The 19,423-nt window shown below is 40.3% G+C and overlaps 1 protein-coding gene and 1 long non-coding RNA gene across 2 annotated transcripts; both read right to left on the reverse strand.

Moving 5' to 3' along the window:
* Positions 1-3,536: 3,536 nt before the first annotated feature.
* On the reverse strand, positions 3,537-4,171 carry LOC114827706 (uncharacterized). Its single transcript, XR_003776898.2, has 3 exons — positions 3,988-4,171; positions 3,752-3,909; positions 3,537-3,676 (listed from the first exon to the last, which is right to left on the reverse strand). It is a non-coding gene; the product is annotated as an uncharacterized lncRNA (long non-coding RNA).
* A 2,874-nt stretch (positions 4,172-7,045) lies between these two features.
* LOC139188464 (uncharacterized) lies at positions 7,046-17,110 on the reverse strand. The gene is made up of 2 exons (XM_070805924.1): positions 16,994-17,110; positions 7,046-15,934 (listed from the first exon to the last, which is right to left on the reverse strand). The coding sequence occupies exon 2, from the start codon at positions 15,922-15,924 to the stop codon at positions 10,438-10,440; it is 5,487 nt and encodes a 1,828-aa protein (XP_070662025.1). The 5' UTR covers positions 15,925-15,934; positions 16,994-17,110; the 3' UTR covers positions 7,046-10,437.
* Positions 17,111-19,423: the final 2,313 nt, after the last annotated feature.

Below are 19,423 nucleotides of genomic sequence, written 5' to 3' on the forward strand. Positions count from 1 at the left end.
GTGTGAACTCCTGAGCTTCATTGATGCTTACTTAGGATACAACCAAATCCTAATGAATCCTCCGGACTAAGAACACACAGCCTTCACTACTGACAGGGACTATAATGCTATAAAGTCATGCCCTTCAGCCTAAAGAATGCAGGAGCGACTTATCAAAGACTGATCAATTCAATGTTCGCCGAACAGATTGGGAAGAGCATGGAAGTTTACGTTGATGATATGCTAGTCAAGAGCAAACATGCTGACCAACACATCACCAACCTATCTGAAACTTTCACCATTCTGAAGAGGTATCAAATGAGGTTGAACCCCAACAAATGTGCCTTCGGCGTAGGCTCTGGCAAATTCTTAGACTTCATGATAAGCCAACGAGATATTGAAGCTAATCCCAAGAAGATCGAAGCAATCCTCAACATAAAGGAACCGGTAACCTCAAAAAACATTGAGAGCCTTACTGGCAAGGTGGCAGCCTTAACTAGGTTCATCTCTAAGGTCACAGACAGATGTGCTCCTTTCTTCAAAGCACTTAAGGGAAGTAGGAAGTACATTACATGGACTGATGAATATGCCGAGGCATTCAAGAACCTCAAGGACTACATGAGTAAAGCCCCTCTACTTTCTAAACCTGAGGTTGGTGACACTCTCATTATCTATCTGTCGGTATCGGCTTCAGCAGTAAGTTCTGTTCTCATTCAAATGATGGTAATTTCAAACGGCCTATCTATTACGCTAGTAATGCCTTACAAGATGCGGAGACACGATACTCCAACATTGAGAAATTGGCTTTAGCATTGGTCATGTCTGCTCGACTTTGTCCTTATTTCCAAGCACACTCTATCATCGTGTTTACCAATCATCCTCTTCAACAGATACTCCAAAGTCCTAACACTTCGGGGTGAATGATCAAATGGGCGATAGCATTAGGTGAGTTTGACATCTCCTACCAACCAAAGCCAGCTGAGAAGGGCCAAGCAGTAGTAGACTTCATCGCCGACTTCACATATCATGTTGACATTATTTCTACGCCTAAAGAAGTGGTTTCATTACCCTTGGAAACTCAGAAAATAGAACCAACAACCCCATCATGAAGTCTATATGTTGATGGCTCGTCCAACCAACAGGGTTGTGGAGCAGGACTAGTCCTTACGACCTCTGACAAAATGGTGATGGAGTATGCTCTTCGTTTCAAATTCAAGGCGTCGAACAATGAGGTCGAATATGAAGCCTTCCTAGCAGGCTTAAGTTTGGACAAACACCTTGGGGTTAAACGAATTGATATCTTCAGTGATTTCCAATTGGTGGTTAACCAGGTCATCAACAACTTTGACGCTAAGGATAGCTTCATGGGAGCATATCTGGCACAAACACAATTGTTGCTCAAGCACTTCCACTACCAGATCACCCAAATTCCTCGAGCGGCAAACAATTATGCAGATGCTTTGGCTCGCCTAGCCTCAGCGGTGGAAGACAAGATTGGGAGAAAAATTCAGATCGAATTGTTGGCAGCACTAAACACCATAGCTGCGGAAGTGTGCAAATTACAACAGAGGGATAGTTGGATTACCCCGATTTATAGATTCCTTGCTCATGGCACCTTTCCAAATGACAAAGTCCAAGCTAAGCAGATTCGATACAAGTCTACCCGTTACTTGATCATTAACGACCAACTCTACAAGCAGGGTTTTAACCTACCATACCTAAAATGCCTTACGCCTGCGGAGGCAGAAATTATCTTTCAGGAAATACATGAATGAGTCTACGGAAATCATGCTAGATCTCGATCCCTAGTACACATGGCTTTTCGCCAAGGATATTACTAGCCAACACTCCACCAAGATGCCATCAAAGTATCTCGCTCATGTGATAAGTGTCAACGCTACGCAACTATTCATCACTCCCCTCTCGAGCCACTCACTCTTATGATCAGCACTTGGCCCTTCGCCTAATGGGGACTTGATTTAATTGGCCCATTGCCTACAGGGAAGGGCAAGGTCGGCTATGCAATCGTTGCAGCTAACTACTTCACAAAGTGAGCTGAAGTAGAACCCTTGGTAACCATTACTGAGGCAAACAACAAACTAGTACATCCAGAGTACATGGCACATGCCACACAAACAACAAACTAGTACATCCAGAGTACATGGCACGTGCCACATAAACAACAAACTAGTACATCCAGAGTACGTGGCACATGCCACACAAACAACAAACTAGTACATCCAGAGTACATGGCACGTGCCACATAAACAACAAACTAGTACATCTAGAGTACGTGGCACATGCCACACAAACAACAAACTAGTACATCCAGAGTACATGGCACGTGCCACATAAACAACAAACTAGTACATCCAGAGTACATGGCACATGCCACATACCACACAAACAACAAACTCGTACATCCATAGTACATGCAGAAAAACAGGGCACTACGAGTCATCCTCATCTAAGGCCGAACCCCTGACAATATCACTCTGCGTTTTAACCCCATCACCATCACCACCTTTCTCAGCATCTCCAGGACCATCTTCACTCTCCTGAGATTGCACATCGATACTAGCCTCATTATCAGAGTCATCATCACTACTAGGATCAACGGCGAGGACGAAGGCTTCACCTTTTTATCGGTACTTATCCATCTCATCACGGTACTTTCGGATAATGCTTCCATTATCGTAACGCATAAGGACGGCCATCCATTTTCTTTTCTCAAAATTAGCCGCCCGGATGCAGTGAGGTATAAAGGCATCGTGAAAGGCCTGGAAACTTAAGAACTCCTGCACGGCAGCGTCCATCTCAGTTGGGATACCCCTATTCAGCCCAGAAACCTCAACCAATGCACTATCCAACTCCCATTTAACCTTGGAAACATCAAGGATGGTTGTCTCCAACTGTTTTTTTTTGTCGCTTCCAATTGTTTCTTGAGCCTCACGTTGTCACCATTCTGCCTCTTCAAATTCTCAAAGTTTTGATCCTTAAGAGGGATGGTATCAGCCAAAGCTTTGCTCGCTTTTCTGGCGTCATTCACAAGCTGCTTATTCTCTTTAAACTTTGCCTTGTACCGCTCGACCTCTCGTAATCTGTCATCGTACTCGATCAAAACCTACATGACAAGATGATCGTCACTACTAGGAAAAAGATGTGAGAAAGTAAAGAAATAACAGAGTAACACTTACATAAGAAGATAGCCTCATTATCCGGTCACGATCTGATTCATTCTCATCTAGCGGCTCGCCAAGCTCATCAACAGTGGATCGACGTCCTGCCATGCAATTATTGACATACCTAAAACTACTTGGCTGCATGGTAACTTTCAAGTCTTTCCAATGGATGCTGCCAACCTATTCCTTGTACTTTATCTTACGGCTGGAGCTAGAGTCACCTTCTTGGTCAGTAGACTTCATGGTTGGAGGAAAGATAGGGTTGATGGTAGGAAGATGAGGCAGCAGTCATCTCTCCTCCTCTGCAACTATGGCAGCAGCACACCCGATGGCCTTAGCTTCAGCCTTCTTTGAGGAAGCAATCTTAAGAACCTCCTCTTGAGACTTAGGTTTAGGGGCTGGCCTCACCTAGTGCTTACGAGCTCTCTTGTGAAACAAAATGTCGTCTACGGGAACTAACATGGGTGTTTTCCCTTTCTTGGCGCTAATCTCCCCTTTCTTGCCTACTTTCTCCTCTGAACAAGAAAAATCAAAGTAAGGAATGCAACTTTGTAAAAGAAAGAGGCGGCGAAATGAAAGATACAACTTACTTGCTCGTCTCTGGCACTCCGACACTAGGGGTTGGAAACCGTACTTTCGAAATAAGGGTCGTAGCTTGCCCAAATGTCTATCATCTTTTGGCACCCCCTCAACACCTTCTCTACGTCAGCTAGCTCCCATCCGAACAGCTTGAAGGTCCCTCGCGTCACTGCACAAAGAAAAATGTTAGAAGCAAGAGAAAGTCACAACAAATAACAAATAATGCAAACAATGGATACATTACTACCTACAGTTTGGAAGTGAGTAGGAACACGTCGCTCAGGCATGACACCCTTAGCATACTCCCAATCATTATAAAGAAGGCACCAACGGTTTTTCCAAGTGCAGTACACCTTTTTCTTACCAAAGACAATATGTTATCTTTCACTCCGACATGCACACTGGGCATACCCAGTGCATGCTTTCACCGGGTGCATCTTATAGCACTAGCGCCACTGATGAAAAAAAGGTTCACCTAACCCACATTCCATCCAAATAATATAAAATCTTATCAAGGTATTCCAAAAACCAGGGTAGAGTTGCCCATGCGCATATCCAATGAAATACATCATCCATTGCAACCACGGGTGCAAATGCAGCTTCACCCTTAAAGTCAACAATATATGGGTATAGAATATAACATGACCCTTGGGCAGTTCAAAGGACAATTATTCATGATGCACCAAACACATTCCTACACTACAGGGGATACTACATGACTGCCTTAAGGCCTCAAGTTGGTTTTCGCTATCTAACAAGTTTTGCACTAAATGGTCTACTGTGAACTTAGAGTGAAATATGGGTATGGCGTCACAAACAACCCCCTCACCCACTGACATGAAAGAGGAAGAACCAATATTGGCTAAGGCTTGACAATTGCGAAGATCACCAAATCTCGAATTTTTTGTACAAGACTCCAACATTGCAAGCTCAAACCTAGAGTTAGAGTTAGGGGAGCCCTGATCACTAGGACTTCGAGGCTCTGACATCTACAACAAACAGAAACAAACTCTATCACCACATGAAAGATTGAAACATAAGGAAATTCCTAGGGCATGGAGAAAAGCTCAAGTAGTTCATTATGTTCTCAACCAAATACATGAACACTCAAACAATTCAACAAGAAAGAAAACATGTGATCTAGTGGAAAAGACTACCAACCTGAAGATGGTGCAAAGCAATGCCGGAATCCCTTTCAACTATAAAAGTACTATGTCTCCAAAAATCACTACAAAATGAGCAAATGAAGACAATGAAAAAAGTAGAAACTTATCATTCTTATCGGGTTCAACATGGCCAAAGAAATTCAAAATTCAAAATTCAAACCATGAGAAAACCCCACATGGAAAGTCTTCAAACTTCCACATAAGCTAGGGAGTTTTAAAATTTCAAACTTACAGCACCCTCTCCCCCCCTAAAAAAAAAAGTGGGGAGAAGGTGAACACATCAGCTTTATCAAATAAGTTCAACCACAATTCTCAAAAGCTTTACACACTCTTGATCAAGACAATGTGAAGCAAAACCAATTTATGGTGCCCATAAAAGCTTCATCAAAAAAGTTCAACCACAATTCTCAAAAGCTTCACACATTCTTGATCAAGACAGTGTGAAGCAAAACCAATTTATGGTGCCAACAAGAGCTTCATCAAAGGAGTTCAACCACAATTCTCAAAAGCTTCACACACTCTTGATGAAGACAGTGTGAAGCAAAACCAATTCATGGTGCCAACAAGAGCTTCATCAATGGAGGGCAACCACAATTCTCAAAAGTTTCACACACTCTTGCTCAAGACAGTGTGAAGTAAAACCAATTTATGGTGCCAACAAGAGCTTCATCAATGGAGGGCAACTACAATTCTCAAAAGCTTTACACACTCTTGATCAAGACAGTGTGAAGCAAAACCAATTTATTGTGCCAACAAAAGCTTCACCAATAGAGGGCAACTACAATTCTCAAAAACTTCACACACTCTTGATCAAGACAGTGTGAAGCGAAACTAATTTATAGTGCCAACAAAAGCTTCATCAATGGAGGACAACTACAATTCTCAAAAGCTTCACATACTCTTGATCAAGACAGTGTGAAGCAAAACCAATTTATAGTTCCAACAAAAGCTTCAACACCAAAGCTTCACCTACAAAGTTTTAACACAAAAGCTTCACCTACAAAGCTTCAACACCAAAGCTTCACCTACAAAGCTTCAACTCCAAAACTTCACTTACAAAGCTTCAACACAAAAATTTTACCTACAAAGCTTTAACACTAAAGCTTCACCTACAAAGCTTCAACACAAAAGCTTCAACTCCAAAGCTTCACTTACAAAAGCTTCAACTCTAAAGCTTCAACTCCAAAGCTTCACCTACAAAGCTTCAACACAAAAGCTTTAGCTACAAAGCTTTACCTCCAAAGCTTCACCTACAAAAGCTTCAACTCCAAAGTTTCACCTCCAAAGCTTCACCTACAAAGCTTCAACACAAAAGCTTCACCTACAAAAGCTTCACACACTCTTGATCAAGATAGTGTGAAGCAAAATCAATTCATGGTACTGATGTGAGAATTACTTGACACACAAATTAAACCCTATTGATGACAATTGTAGTAATGATGCAAGTAGGGATCGTTCTAGACCGGGGATTAACTAGGGATGCTAATCAACAAATATAAGACTCAAGAATATAAGAAGAAACTTAAAAACACAAAAGTAGGTTTTAAAACACTAAACTAGACTCAAAGAGTTCAAAACACTTTAAGGCACAAACTAAACAAACTTAAACACACTTCGATACAAGAAAGTAAATGGGAGGTATTGGTTTGGATGAGATTGAGATAACAACAAAAAGTAAAACTAAATAGATGGTTGATGGATTAGCTAGAGATCCATTCTTCACACATGACACACTTGTACATGAATTGATTTCCAATTGCTTTTCAATAGATTATGAAACTCAACACCCCAGATTAACCGTGATGCACTAATTAATTCTCAGATTTTCCTTGATTTATTGAATTGGATGAATGCATACGACAATCCAAATTATTCTCCAAAAGTCCTCTACATGAATGCATAATAGAGATACAATTAAAGATCACTACGTTCTATGAAAATCATAAGTGTTAACGAGGCATTCGTAACTATGAATGCATGATACGTTTGCCAAGAATTCAATTAACGCGATTGTGACTAGCAACCTTCACTACCAATGAATATAAACTTGTAACGATTAGGTGAAACTCATTTATATCCTAGCATCAAATTCATGCATGAAAACTAAGTATGCATCCTTAATCAACATACAAGAATTAGTTTTGAAGAAAGTAGTTAATTGAATTGCATTCACAACTTATTAAATCACAATTGGAAGAAATCAATTCATATCTCAAACATGTTCATGGCTTCGAACTTCACCCTAGCTAAGTAAGGGTTTAGTTCCTCATACTTGCAATTAAACAAAAACAATTGATATTAAACATAGAGAAACAAAGTAGAAGACACCTAGAATGCTCCAACAACTCCAATGGAATGGCTAGCACAACTCCAAGCACTCCTCCTTCTTTGCAAGCCTTGGAACTAATGGAAATGTGTATGAATGGCTGTGTGTCATCCTTGAAGGCTGAATGGTGCTTATATAGAGGTTGGAAATGTCAAGCAATTGCAAGGTAATGGACAAGGGAAAAAAAACCCACGGCAATGAAGGAAGATGCTGCCAGCTTTTTGCCTTGTGTGTGTGTGCTGTCTTTGTGCTCTTTCCACCTAGAAATAATCATGCCAAAGCCACCCAAAGCTATAAGTGGGAGACCAACAAGAAATCCACTTCATAGTGGTCCAATTTCCTTGCTTTTCTGCTGTCCATTCACTCCCCTTGTTTTATTTCTTTTCTTTTGTTTGCTTTCAATTCCAATCTGCAAGTTGTCGTCAGCTAGACCTTCCCTTACTCAAATGCCTATAACTTCTTCTAGAAAAATGATATTAACAATCCGCGAAATGTTCTAGAAAATAGACATCTGTAGCTTTCCAAGCATATAAGGCTCATTCTCTAATTCATTCTGAGCTGTTCGAAATTTGCTCCCAAAGTCAGCTGATCAAAGTTGTAGAAATCTGCCAACTCCATTCCATTGCCGTGTGTGTGTGTTTGTGTTGTCATCATCACTTCCCACTCTTCCATGCTTTAATTTCTGATTCCTTGCTGCCCATGTGGTGTGTGTGTTGCTGTTTTCTTTCCTTCTTGCTGCCCATGTGGTGTTTATACTTGCACATGCATGTTCTTCATCCATTTAGCTAGCAATAAACACATTTTCTGCCATCACATGGCAGCTATGATGTTTGAAGTTGTAGGCCAACACTTTGCACACACACATGTAGATTTCTAGCCCATTGAATCATCAAATTCGTCCATCCTCATGTCTCCATGTTTGCACCATCCAATCTTGGCCCAAAAATGCTCCAAAGTGCTCCAAAATGCATCTTCTTGCATCCTTGGCCCATAGAACCTACAAACACACAAAAATGGCTTAAACTACTAACATAACTAAGAACTAAGAACATAAATGCACGAAAACAAACATACTAAGTCGCATAAATATGCTCCTATCAAATTCCCCCACACTTAGCTTTTGCTTGTCCTCGAGCAAAACAAAGAAACAAAACATAAGAACAAAACAAAACCTAAACCTTCCAACATTTACCTTAGGGATTTTCAATGCAACATGACATGCAAAAGATCATCATAACCACATATTTTGGCCTTCCCTACCCTTGAGCACATACTTAATCATAGTCACCATATACTAGTTCACATATAACCAATTAAAACGATGTTTTGAATGTAGTAACATGCCTTAGAGAATTTGCTCAATTCCTTACAAGATACACTCTTATTTTCACTCTGAATTTCTGACTACACACCCTACACTAGGTGTATGTGAGAAGATTGATGTAAACATGAAAACGAACACTCACATATCTTTAAAGCAAAGAAAGCAATTTCTGGAGTTATTAAGCATGTATAGATATGATCTCATGACTGGAATGCTACTACTTAGATGCGAGAACCAGGGATACCATATGCTCGTACCAATCCCAAACTCCACATATTGAAACACATAACACTCAAGATTGAAGTTAAGGGTTGTAACGGGGTTAGGGGTGATTGGCTAACAATGAAAGGTAAGGAAACAAACGTTTTTTAAAGCATAATAAGCAAATTAATGAAATTGATGCTTAGAATTCCTTTTGAATGCAGCAACTAACTTTAAACACAATGGGGTTATTCATTCAACTTTTTAGGGCCGATTTCAACTTTTTGGACCCTTTCTACAACAAACAACACTTGTGAGCATTTCCTCACTTATTTCAAACTCTTTTTTTTTTTTTTTTTTTTTTTTTAACCCGTGCCTTATTACTTTCTTTTGGCACACTAAACACAAAACTCTCATTCCCCCACACTTGTTTTCTGCATAAGGACAATCAAAAGGAATTCATTTTAAGTCATGCTTCATTATGCTTTAAAAACAAGGGTAAGGATAGTCCTAATCTAGGCTAGGTAAGGGAAATGTGGTTTAACAAAGAAAACAGGCTAAACAAGGCTCAACGGGGTTAAACTTAAACAAATATGCACGGGATAAGCTTTTTGGCTCTAGTTCACTACAGAACTTCATCTTGAATATGTGTTATGCAAATCAATGTCATGCTTTGAATGGAACGGGCATAAGTTCTAGTATTTGGAACTAAATGATGAAACGCCTTCTAAGTAGCAACCAGGCAAAGAATGATGAGATCATGCAACGACTTTAGAAAACAAAAATGCACAGATTAATAACTCTCCAAAGAACGTATTAGGCTCAAGTCTCTCAAGGTTGTAGTGTTAGTTTGAGTTCCTTCCTTCAAGCATGTTACAAAAACTGATTTTTTTTTTTTTTTTTTTTTGTGATTACATGTGAATTCGTAAACTATAACTATAACCAAGCATAAATCAAGAGCATATCAAACTTCCATCCATGTTTATAACTTTCTTTAACAGTCATGCAATTAAAAACCAAATCCTCATTATTTGTGTTGGAAGGTACCCTAAGACACAAACAAACACACAAAAACAACTCTTTTTGGCTTTTTCAACACCATTTTTTTTTTTTTTTATTTTTATTTTTATTTTTTTATATTTTTGTCAAAATTTCGGATTTTTATGTCAAAACATACTAACATGCTTAAAAACACACTAAAAACACTTAAAACAGCAAGAAACAACATTGTAAGTGATAGGTGAATAAAATCCCACGAAAATCATGCAACAGCAACTTGTTTATATTTTTTTATATTTTTGTCAAATTTTCGGATTTTTATGTCAAAACATACTAACATGCTTAAAAACACACTAAAAACACTTAAAACAGCAAGAAACAACATTGTAAGTGATAGGTGAATAAAATCCCACGAAAATCATGCAACAGCAACTTGTTTACCCCCCCACACTTAAATCTAACATTGTCCTCAATGTTTCAAACATAAACTCACAAAAAAGCAAACAAACAAACAACGAGGAAACATGATAAACATGGCAAAGTAAAAGCAACAGAGAGGAGGGTTAAAGAACGCAAACACCTGGTTTTGGAGTCGGAAATTCCTAGGTCTTCTCTATTTCCATGGGTTGCCTCCCAAGAAGCGCTTTCTTTAACGTCGTGCAGCCGGACGTCTATCATTCATCAATGATCTTTGGTGCCCACGGCATGGAGGGATAGATCCTCCACCACATGCTCCTCAAACAGGTCGTAATAGGGCTTCAATCGATGCCCATTAACCTTGATTTCATGTCCTGTTTTCAAGCTTTGGACTTGGACTGCACCATGAGGAAAGACATTAGTAACAATAAATGGCCCAATCCACTTGGAACGTAACTTACCGGGGAATAACCGAAGGCGAGAGTCAAATAGGAGCACTTTCTGTCCCTTGGAGAATGTTTTGGTACGAAGCATCTTGTCATGATACGCCTTGGTCTTGTCCTTGTAAATTCGAGCGTTCTCATAAGCGTCATGCCTAATCTCCTCGAGTTCATTTAGTTGGAGCTTTCTATGCACCCCGGCTGCATCTATGTCCATGTTGAAGGTCTTCACAGCCCAATGCGCCCTATGTTCCAATTCAACGGGCAAATGACATGGTTTACCATAAATGAGACGAAAAGGTGACATACCTAGAGGGGTTTTGTAGGCCGTACGATAGGCCCATAATGCATCGTCCAAGCGCAAACTCCAATCTCTCCTTGAAGGCCCCACGGTTTTCTCAAGAATTTGCTTGATCTCCCGATTTGAAACTTCCGCTTGCCCATTGGTTTGAGGATGATAAGGGGTGGATACCTTATGCGTCACTTTGTACTTCTTGAGCAAAGCTTCAATGGTTCGATTACAAAAGTGAGAGCCTCCATCACTAATGAGAACTCTAGGCATGCCAAACCTAGCAAAGATATTAGTTTTCACAAAATCTGCAACAACCTTTGAATCGTTAGTTCGGGTGGCTTTGGCTTCCACCCATTTGGAAACATAATCAACAGCTAGCAAGATATAAGTGAAACCAAAAGATGGAGGGAAAGGACCCATGAAATCTATACCCCAAACATCAAAGATTTCAACACTAAAAATGGGGGTTTGCGGCATTTGTTGTTTAGGACCAATATTGCCCGTTCTTTGGCATCTATCACAAGACATGCAAAATGTTCTAGCATCCCTAAAGATGGTAGGCCAATAGAAACCACATTCTAACACCTTAAGTGCTGTTCTTTGAGTGCCAAAGTGTCCCCCACAAGCATAAGTGTGACAAAAGGTTAGAATTGCATTAAACTCAGAATCGTGTACACACCTACGTATAACTTGGTCAGGGCAATATTTCCATAAATACGGGTCATCCCACACATAAAACCGTGCCTCTTTCTTCAATTTATCACATTGGTGTTTAAGTAATTCACTAGGAACATGTTTAGACACCAAATAATTCACCAAATCAGCATACCACGGTTCACTTACCTTGACGGACATCAGTTGCTCATCTGGGAATGTCTCTATGATAGGCACGACATCCTCCTCATGCACCATACGGCTCAAGTGGTCAGCCACCACGTTTTCACTTCCCTTCTTATCCCGGATTTCGATATCGAACTCTTGGAGAAGAAGCATCCAACGAATGAGTCGTGGTTTGGCTTCATTCTTGGTGAATAAATACTTCAATGCTGCATGGTCAGTATAAATAATAACTTTAGTACCAAGCAAATAAGAACGGAATTTATCTAAAGCAAATACAACAGCAAGAAGTTCTTTTTCAGTGGTAGAATAATTCAATTGTGCATCATTTAAAGTCCGAGAGGCATAATAGATAACATGCGGCCTCTTTTCCTTCCTTTGCCCCAAAACAGCTCCTAATGCATAATCGGAAGCATCACACATAAGCTCAAAAGGAAAGCTCCAATCTGGTGGAACTATGATAGGGGCCGAAGTTAGCATTTCTTTTAGGTGATTGAACGCCTTCTCACACTCCTCGTTGAAGTCAAACGCCACATCTTTTTGGAGGAGACGGCAAAGAGGGTTTGAGATCTTGGAGAAGTCCTTGATAAATCGCCTATAAAATCCTGCATGACCAAGAAACGAACGAATCTCTCGAACCGAAGTAGGAGAGGGTAAGTAGCGTATAAGATCTATTTTCGATTTATCCACTTCAATTCCTCTTTCTGAAACAATATGCCCTAGAACTATGCCTTGTCTAACCATAAAGTGACATTTTTCCCAATTAAGCACAAGGTTAGTTTCTACACATCGTTTCAAAATTATTGTGAGATTTTCCAAACAACCATCAAATGAATCACCAAACACACTGAAATCATCCATAAATACCTCAATAATCTTTTCCACAAAATCTGAAAAGATACTTACCATACACCTTTGAAACGTGGCCGGAGCATTGCATAAACCAAAAGGCATGCGACGATAAGCAAAAGTACCAAAGGGGCATGTGAAAGTTGTCTTTTCTTGGTCATCCGGCGCTATGACAATCTGATTATATCCAGAATAACCATCAAGGAAACAATAAAAAGAATGACCGGCTAACCTTTCAAGCATTTGATCAATGAACGGCAAAGGGAAGTGGTCCTTCCTTGTGGTGGCGTTGAGCTTCCTATAATCAATGCACACTCTCCAACCTGTTTGGATACGGGTTGGCACAAGCTCATTCTCGGCATTTTTCACCACTGTCACTCCGGACTTCTTTGGAACACATTGCACCGGTGATACCCAACGACTATCAGAGATCGGATAAATTACTCCACAATCAAGAAGTTTGATAATCTCCTTTTTCACAACTTCCATCATTGGAGGGTTGAGACAGCGCTGAGCCTCTCGAGTTGGTTTAGCCCCCTCCTCTAGAAGTATGCGATGCATGCACGTAGTCGGGCTAATTCCCCTAATATCGGCCAAAGTCCACCCAATGGCCGTCTTGTGCTCTTTCAACACTCGGATCAACTTCTCCTCCTCTATGGCCGTGAGTGATGAGGAGACAATGACGGGCAATGTCTCGTTATCTCCCAGAAAGGCGTACTTTAAATGATCGGGCAACGGTTTAAGCTCAAGTACGGGTGCCTGAGTTACTGAGGGTAACAACTTATTAGTGGAGACTGAAATTGAAATTGGGTTAGAAGGCTTACCATGATATTGAGGTAGTGACTCAAGGGCAGCCACTATCTCGGCCTCCTCCACACTTCTAGGCACAGCAAAACCAGATTTTTGCCCAATTCCTTGTGCAATTGTTGTTTCAAGTGTATCCCTCTCCAAACAATCGAGAAAATCCTGCGCCAAATCATCAATTATATCAATAGAAAAGCAAGAATGATCGTCCTTAGGAAATTTAATACTTTCAGAAAGATTGAAATCAATGACTTCCCCATCAAATTCCATCGTTAAAGTTCCTTTAAACACATCTATCTTGGTGCGGGCTGTTTTCATGAAGGGCCTCCCTAATAGAATCGGCAATGGGGTGGAATGGGGTGAATCTTCCATGTCAAGCACGTAGAAATCCGCTGGAAAAATCAAGTCACCAACCTGCACCAAAACATCTTCCAAAACACCCTTTGGATATGCATTAGAACGATCGGCTAATTGAATTATCACACCATCATTTTTAAGCTCACCTAAGTTCATAGATGCATAAATAGAGTATGGCATAACATTAATTGAAGCCCCTAAGTCTAACATGCATTGTTCAAACTTAGTATTACCAATAACGCACGGAATTGTAAAACTACCCGGATCTTTGCATTTAGGGGGTAATTTCCTTTGTAACACGGCAGAGACATTTTCACTTACTTGAACCACCTCTTTGTTCGAAATCCTTCTCCTTGTTGTACAAAGTTCTTTTAAAAACTTAGCATACCTCGGGACTTGCTTAATCGCATCAAGGAGCGGGATATTGACTTGAACTTTCCGAAAGGTCTCTAGAATGTCCTTCTCAGCTTCTTCCTTCTTTGATTGCCTAAACCTGCCAGGAAAGGGCACATTTAGTGGAATAGAACTAGAAAAAGTTGAATTGGGACTTACCTTGGTGGTTTGGGATGGTTTAGGAGGACTAGATGAATTCGGCAAGGTTTGGTCTTCCTTGGCCTTGGGCTTTTCTCCCTGTGCTTCTTCTTGCAGCAACTTGTCCTCCTCGTCTTGACTTGATTTGGATGTATTTGAGTCCGTTCCAACCTGTTTACCACTTTTTAACATGATGGCCTTAGCGGTTTCAAATCCTCCCTTCGGGTTCATAACGGTTGAACTAGGCAATCTGCCTTGTTCTCTAATTTGCCCCATAAATTCTGCAATTTGACCCATTTGCTTCTCCAAATTGTCCACCCGTTTGTCTTGGATTTGTCTCTCCTTATTTTGAGTTTGTACTTCCTGCGTCAAAGTAGTAAGTAACTTAACAATGTGATCATTATCCAAAGACATACCTGAGGTTGTTGGGGCAGATTGCACTTGGTTTTGATTGGGGACGAATGGCTTTGTATAAAAGCCCGGTGGTTGCTGCCTAAATCCTCCTTGTTGTTGGGGTTGTTGAGGATCCCGCCATTTGAAATTTGGATGGTCTCTCCACCCCGGATTGTAGGTATTAGAGTATGGATCATGGCGTGGTTGATTTTGGTTCCCAAAACCCACGGCATTGGCAGATTCCCAACCCCTATTCTCAATCAATTGAGGGCATTGATCATTTGCATGTCCTTGCATAGAGCACACGCCACACACACTTGGTCCATGAATCTTCATTCCCTCGGCCAACTGAGAAACAATAGAAGTAAGGTTAGCTAATTGGGATTGAATTTCGGGCATAGAACTTACCTCATTCACTTGTGGCCGTGGGTGGTCTCTTTGTCCAACACCTTCGTATTGTTGTGCATTATGTGCTCGGTTGGCAATTAGAACTTTTGCAGCCCCCGGAGTTTTATCCACCAGCGCACCTCCCGCCGAGGCATCAAGCATTTGGCGTTCCATGGGAAGGAGTCCTTCGTAGAAGTATTGAATGAGCAGCTCCTCCTTCATTTGATGTTGTGGACAAGAAGCAACAAGTGATTTAAAACGTTCATAATAAGAAGGAAACGATTCACCTTGATTTTGTTGGATGCCACTAATCCGTTTCCTCAAGAGAATGACTCTTGAAGTTGGGAAAAACTTCTCCAAGAAAGCTCTTTTCATACTATCCCAAGATGTAACCGTTCCGGGTGCTAACTCGTAAAGCCAATCCTTCGCCTTTTCCAAAAGTGAGAATGGAAAAGCCTTCATCATCAGAATGTTCCCGTCGACATTTATGGGTGTCATGCTCGAACAAACAACCTCGAATTCCTTGAGATGCTTGTTTGGCTCTTCCATGGAAAGCCCATGGTATTTCGGAATGTGGTGCAACAAGCTTGACTTCAACTCGAATTCATCGGTCTTGCCTTGGGCAGCCGCGGGGTATTGAATGCATAATGGTGCGGCATTGGTCAACCCCGAGGCCGAAAGCTCTTTAATGGTCCGATTGTCCGCTGCCATAACTTCTTCTTTCTCTTCTTCAAACTCATATTCGGCCTCTGAACTTGAACTAGGTTCACTAGGTTCGGGATGCCTCCTCTTTCTTCTCAAATCACGTTCAAAATCGTTGTTAAAGTCCAAGATATGCACAGTTTGAGAACTCCGCGTCATGCATTAGTACCTAAACCAAGAAAACAAAACAAAATAAGAAACTAGGTAAATTACACTAAAAACACACGGCAAAAACACAAGGGATTAGCAATTTGCTAATCCCCGGCAACGGCGCCAAAATTTGATGTGAGAATTACTTGACACACAAATTAAACCCTATTGATGACAATTGTAGTAATGATGCAAGTAGGGATCGTTCTAGACCGGGGATTAACTAGGGATGCTAATCAACAAATATAAGACTCAAGAATATAAGAAGAAACTTAAAAACACAAAAGTAGGTTTTAAAACACTAAACTAGACTCAAAGAGTTCAAAACACTTTAAGGCACAAACTAAACAAACTTAAACACACTTCGATACAAGAAAGTAAATGGGAGGTATTGGTTTGGATGAGATTGAGATAACAACAAAAAGTAAAACTAAATAGATGGTTGATGGATTAGCTAGAGATCCATTCTTCACACATGACACACTTGTACATGAATTGATTTCCAATTGCTTTTCAATAGATTATGAAACTCAACACCCCAGATTAACCGTGATGCACTAATTAATTCTCAGATTTTCCTTGATTTATTGAATTGGATGAATGCATACGACAATCCAAATTATTCTCCAAAAGTCCTCTACATGAATGCATAATAGAGATACAATTAAAGATCATTACGTTCTATGAAAATCATAAGTGTTAACGAGGCATTCGTAACTATGAATGCATGATACGTTTGCCAAGAATTCAATTAACGCGATTGTGACTAGCAACCTTCACTACCAATGAATATAAACTTGTAACGATTAGGTGAAACTCATTTATATCCTAGCATCAAATTCATGCATGAAAACTAAGTATGCATCCTTAATCAACATACAAGAATTAGTTTTGAAGAAAGTAGTTAATTGAATTGCATTCACAACTTATTAAATCACAATTGGAAGAAATCAATTCATATCTCAAACATGTTCATGGCTTCGAACTTCACCCTAGCTAAGTAAGGGTTTAGTTCCTCATACTTGCAATTAAACAAAAACAATTGATATTAAACATAGAGAAACAAAGTAGAAGACACCTAGAATGCTCCAACAACTCCAATGGAATGGCTAGCACAACTCCAAGCACTCCTCCTTCTTTGCAAGCCTTGGAACTAATGGAAATGTGTATGAATGGCTGTGTGTCATCCTTGAAGGCTGAATGGTGCTTATATAGAGGTTGGAAATGTCAAGCAATTGCAAGGTAATGGACAAGGGAAAAAAAACCCACGGCAATGAAGGAAGATGCTGCCAGCTTTTTGCCTTGTGTGTGTGTGCTGTCTTTGTGCTCTTTCCACCTAGAAATAATCATGCCAAAGCCACCCAAAGCTATAAGTGGGAGACCAACAAGAAATCCACTTCATAGTGGTCCAATTTCCTTGCTTTTCTGCTGTCCATTCACTCCCCTTGTTTTATTTCTTTTCTTTTGTTTGCTTTCAATTCCAATCTGCAAGTTGTCGTCAGCTAGACCTTCCCTTACTCAAATGCCTATAACTTCTTCTAGAAAAATGATATTAACAATCCGTGAAATGTTCTAGAAAATAGACATCTGTAGCTTTCCAAGAATATAAGGCTCATTCTCTAATTCATTCTGAGCTGTTCGCAATTTGCTCCCAAAGTCAGCTGATCAAAGTTGTAGAAATCTGCCAACTCCATTCCATTGCCGTGTGTGTGTGTTTGTGTTGTCATCATCACTTCCCACTCTTCCATGCTTTAATTTCTGATTCCTTGCTGCCCATGTGGTGTGTGTGTTGCTGTTTTCTTTCCTTCTTGCTGCCCATGTGGTGTTTATACTTGCACATGCATGTTCTTCATCCATTTAGCTAGCAATAAACACATTTTCTGCCATCACATGGCAGCTATGATGTTTGAAGTTGTAGGCCAACACTTTGCACACACACATGTAGATTTCTAGCCCATTGAATCATCAAATTCGTCCATCCTCATGTCTCCATGTTTGCACCATCCAATCTTGGCCCAAAAATGCTCCAAAGTGCTCCAAAATGCATCTTCTTGCATCCTTGGCCCATAGAACCTACAAACACACAAAAATGGCTTAAACTACTAACATAACTAAGAACTAAGAACATAAATGCACGAAAACAAACATACTAAGTCGCATAAATATGCTCCTATCAGGTACCCAACAAAGCTTCAACACCAAAGCTTCACCTATAAAGCTTTTAAAAAAAAAAATATATATATATATATATATATATATATATATTTGAAAATTCAAAAATTCAAAAAAAAAAATTGCCTAAGCCTCCTCTTCTTTGGGTCTAATAACTTTCATAACAAATATATATGAAGGAGGAGTTTTGGGCTACCACTTAGAAAGGAAAATTGTGAAGTTTTGTTACTTTGGAAACTAGGCTACTAGCAAGACACCTCCTTTGTCAACTCCCTCGACCGGAGACTCCCAACAGGGTTGCTTTCTAAAAAATTCAAGAGGTACCGTTCTCCGAATCTCAAGAGCCAGATCCCCGACAGGATTGCTTGTTCGAAAACCGAAGAGGCACCGCTCTCCGAACTTCGAGAGCCAAATTTCCTTGGATAAAGCTTGTTTGCAATCTTCACACGCAACATCATCTTTACAAATACCACAGACCAGTCTTTCAAAGTGCTCTAAAAAGTTAAAACACGTGAATCTTGCAACTCCCAATTCATTGCTATGACCGAAAAGGGTAAAGGAACATCATTACTAATCATTGTTGGGACAATTCCTATATATGTCGACCTTCATCCTCCACAGCTAGGTAGACCTGCAAATAAAAAAAATGATCAACTTTTCTTCACATCCGAGAGGGCACTCTCAGCAAAGTCTCTCAAAATACTCAGCTTCTTTTCCCCCCGATAATACCTCTGCAAACAAGCCACACTAGAGCAAGATTATCTCATATCATCAGCGTTAAAAGCAAGAGTATCCCATATCATGCTTTTTTCCTGTCTTTTCTTTTGCCTTTGCTCTTACTTGCAAGACAAAGAGGAAGAACGCAATCAGTCGAAACCTGAAATCAAACTTTCGATTTGGAACTGATTGCCCGGAATCTTTGCATGGTTTCTTGCCTAACATTGCTTTCGAGTACTCATCCTCAACTGTTGTCAAGGTCACGAATCCCTTTGGCAAATACCTCAGAACAGTTGATACGATACTAGCTCTTTACACTGAAGCTGCCAAGCATGGATGAGTCGCTGAGAAGTAGTACTCTGAAAGACCATTCAAATGCAAAGGTTGCGCACCACTTCTATGATGCAAAAGATTGAAGCAGAAGGTTCAACGATGAGCTGGAACAGATCACTCTAGCACGATGCCCTCTTGCAGAACTGCATAATCTAGATGGATGAGCCTAAGTCAAATCCAAGCTCGACATCGTTGCCCTATCCAAATAGCTCGAGAAGCTTCAACAACCTTTCACTAACACCGTCACCAAATAGCAAAGCCTTGCCATGCCACATCCACTACTTTG

The sequence above is a fragment of the Malus domestica genome, chromosome 10 (genome assembly GCF_042453785.1).
Source record: "Malus domestica chromosome 10, GDT2T_hap1".
Lineage (NCBI taxonomy): Eukaryota > Viridiplantae > Streptophyta > Magnoliopsida > Rosales > Rosaceae > Malus > Malus domestica.